The sequence below is a fragment of the Oncorhynchus masou genome, chromosome 15, assembly GCF_036934945.1.
Source record: "Oncorhynchus masou masou isolate Uvic2021 chromosome 15, UVic_Omas_1.1, whole genome shotgun sequence".
Taxonomy (NCBI): Eukaryota; Metazoa; Chordata; class Actinopteri; order Salmoniformes; family Salmonidae; genus Oncorhynchus; species Oncorhynchus masou.
Genome location: NC_088226.1, coordinates 38,564,244 through 38,567,795, shown reverse-complemented (window position 1 = coordinate 38,567,795; position 3,552 = coordinate 38,564,244). Strand labels below are relative to the sequence as shown.

The following is a 3,552-nucleotide window of genomic DNA, read 5'->3' as shown; positions in this document are numbered from 1 at the left end:
TTCCTTCCTCTGGAAGTTAAGTGGTTTAAGTGGGATGAGAATGATGCCAAAACAGCGCGAGAGTTGCAGGCGCTATATGCACTTATTTCCTGGCAGATATGGGATCTTCCCATTCCTTCCTTATGCACATGCAAACCTTTTCCCACCCCCTGATTCCGAACACACTTTAAGTATACTTCATGGAGAAAAACACAATATTTACTTTGTATTGCCCTTGTCTTGGCTTTAACCAAAGGAAAATAAAGAATACATACTTGTGGTTTGCTTTGATAATTCTTTCCAAAATATTTTTATTTATTTTCGCTCAGAAAAATATCGTGCATGAATCAATGTTTAGGAAAACAGACTGTATTTCATTTCTGTGCAGTAGTCAACAATCGAACAAATATTTTAAATGAATATTTTGCAGCAAGTCATACAAAACTAGGCTACAACACAAATATTTATATATTTTCATATTTGGCACATGGTAGCCGTCGTTTACAGTAGAAATCACCTTACACACACACACACACGCACGCACGCACGCACACACACACCAACACACACACACAGGGGAATGTCATGTCATTCGATTGCAACTGATTTGCTCGGTCCTAGGAATAACCAGACAGAAATAAAGTCACTTGACAACAAAAATATTACGTTTTTCATTCTTGCTAAACGACTTCTCATTGGAAACTGTTCAAACCCCTGAATTCTTTTTTAAAACTAGAAAAACGTAGAGCGTATAGGAGAGTGCACATGGCAAATCTAAGATACATCATTACAGTATTGTCCCTTATGTTGACTTTAGGAGAGCAATGAGTCTATCTGGAAAGGATGACAGCAGCCACCTTGCGCTGTGTGCATCTTCACCCGGGAGAAAGCAGCATCGGAGTTTGGCATGTAGCCCTGTGACGTCATGTGGACAGCTGTGCGTGGGTCCCTGCTGTGCTCGGCTTGCTCCGCGAGGCTGCACCTGAATGCGTGCAACATGCGCGACGCGCCTGAGCTGGCCTGCTGGTACAACTGCTGTGCATGTGCGTGCACCATAGCAGGGGATACGGGTGGGTAGCCCAGTGTGTGGGGCAGCATGTGGTGGGCACCGGCGGGCCAGTAGCACCGGTGGGCACCGGGGTTGGTATATGCACTGTCTGCATCAGTGTGGTCTCTATCCTCCCTCCTTATGAAGGGCTTACTGAGGATGCTATCGATGGAGAAGGAGCTGGAAGAGCTGGAGAACTTAGCTCCCATAACCCTCTCCTCCCGGGAGGGCGCAGATGGAGTGTTCGAGAAGCGAATCTCCTCGTCTGGGGTCTTGATGTCCTTATTGGAACCAACGCTGGATCTGCACTTACTGATGCGCTTCCTCCTGCGCCGGAACACCCCGTCGGCGAAGGTATACTCGCTGTTCGGGTTCAGCATCCAGTAATTGTCCTTGCCCCAGGGCCTGGACGGGTCCCGGAGCACCTTGAGGAAACAGTCATTCAGCGACAGGTTGTGGCGCACCGAGTTCCGCCAGCCAGTGTAGCTGCCACGGAAGAACAGGAATTTATTCATCAGGTAGTTGTTGATCTCAGCTAGAGTCAACTTGCCGCTGCCGGAGTCCCGGATGGCCATAGCAATGAGTGCGATGTAGGAGTAGGGTGGCTTGGGTCTGCGGGTGTAAGGCTTCCCCTTGCCATCGGCGCTGCTCGTGGTGGCAGGTGTTGGACTGTTGGCCACGCAGTCCCCGTCTGAGCCCAGCTCATCCCCGGATAGGGGAGAGGGGACAGTTCCCTCTGCATCACTGTGACTGCACACCTCCAAGGGAACGAAGTGGGTTGCGGAAAACACTTCAAGTTTCATGTTTAAATCTTTATTTGGTAACTTCCTCCTCTCACCTGTCAGTGGAATTGTCAGAGTTCCTCTCAGTGCAGTTCTCCTCGTCTAAAAGTTAAACAAATAGATTGTCTGTGGTGGTTCTTCAGAGAGGCGCAGGTGTAGCCGGTGAATCTGTTTCTGTAGTGGGGTCAGTGCACGTGTCTTTGAAAGCAGAGGTCGCTTTCCGTACAGGAGCTCGGTTGTACAGAGGAACTCGAGGCACCCAAACTAATGAGGAGTCGAGAGTAGATTTGTCTCAGGAGACGCGCCCTGTTATAATATAATTCCTCCGCGAGGGACTGCCCACAAGGGGCGTGGTCTATCATCTCGAGCTCAGAGTAATCTCAAATCCATTGAAATGATTGTGGGATTTATGATTGCACGCTCCTTCTATTAAACGTATAAAAAGCTTAATTTACGAGGAAGAGATAAGAACTGTGTTTTAAAAATAATATATTTTGGAAGGCTTCAACAGCTCTCTCTCTCTCTCTCTCTCTCTCTCTCTCTCTCTCTCTCTCTCTCTCTCTCTCTCTCTCTCTCTCTCTCAAACACACACACACGCACGCACACCTGCAATATTGTGTGCCAGAAAATAATTTTTCGGGAGGTGGCGTGCGTTTGCCAGACACACACACACAGATGTGTTTACGTTTGTAATGTTTGTTTGTAGAGAATTTCACATCATGATACATGTATTTACAAGTCTATTTCAATGATACATGTATGAAGATTCAGAACAAAACACCGTAGACTACCTCTAGGTCTAATACAAACAAATAAAACTGTGATGATTATTAAACCGTGATGATTATGTCAATGACAATAATCGGGGGGACAATTAAACAACACAACTTTTCTATCCAGAAACGGTCACGTGACCCCACAACACGGCTCAAAGTTTAAATTCACTGCAAGCTGAAGTCTCTTGTTGAAAGTGGCGACCTTATGTAAAAATACTAGTAGTTCATGAAAATATACAATCCAGCCACGAGGGTTATCCATGCGAGCCTAATCCACAAGCCTTGTGCCAAAATTCCCAAATAATTGGATAAGCTCTCAGGGAGACCTGTTTTGGCTGCCTTTGGCTCATTGACTGAACATATTTGTGCTTTTGAAGATTTCTTTCGAAAACAATGTGTGGTGTCACTCCCTGCACATCTACACGATTATATGGACACGAGTAACACCCTTAAAACAATTAAAACAGTTATGGGGAGATGCTTATGGCTTGCTTTGTTGTTGAATCCCTGTATACAAACATTTCCACCAGCGAGGCCTAGAAACTATGGTACACTATCTTAGTTAACGACCCACTGGTACACTTCCTAGCACTAACTGTATTGTTGAATTTGCTGAGGCAACTGCTATGGGTAGTAAAATATACTATATATACACAAAAGTTTGTGGAGAACCCCTTCAAGTAAGTGGATACGGCTATTTCAGCCACACCCGTTGTGAATAGGTGTAGGAAAATCGAGCACACAGCCATGAAATCTCCATAGACAAACATTGGCAGTAGAATGGCCTTACTGAAGAGCTGAGTGACTTTCAATGTGGCACCGTCATAGGGTGCCACCTTACTAACAAGTCAGTTGTTCAAATTTCTGCCCTGCTAGAGCTGCCCCAGTCAACTGTAAGGGTTGTTATTGTGAAGTCGAGACATCTAGGAGCAACAACGGCTCAGCCGCCAAGTGGCAGGCTCAACAA

The 3,552-nt window shown here is 45.9% G+C and overlaps 1 protein-coding gene across 1 annotated transcript; it reads right to left on the bottom strand.

Annotated features, from left to right (window-relative positions):
- Nucleotides 1–270: 270 nt before the first annotated feature.
- On the bottom strand, nucleotides 271–2,095 carry LOC135555093 (forkhead box protein Q1-like). The gene has a single exon (XM_064987457.1). The coding sequence runs from the start codon at nucleotides 1,828–1,830 to the stop codon at nucleotides 793–795; it is 1,038 nt and encodes a 345-aa protein (XP_064843529.1). The 5' UTR covers nucleotides 1,831–2,095; the 3' UTR covers nucleotides 271–792.
- Nucleotides 2,096–3,552: the final 1,457 nt, after the last annotated feature.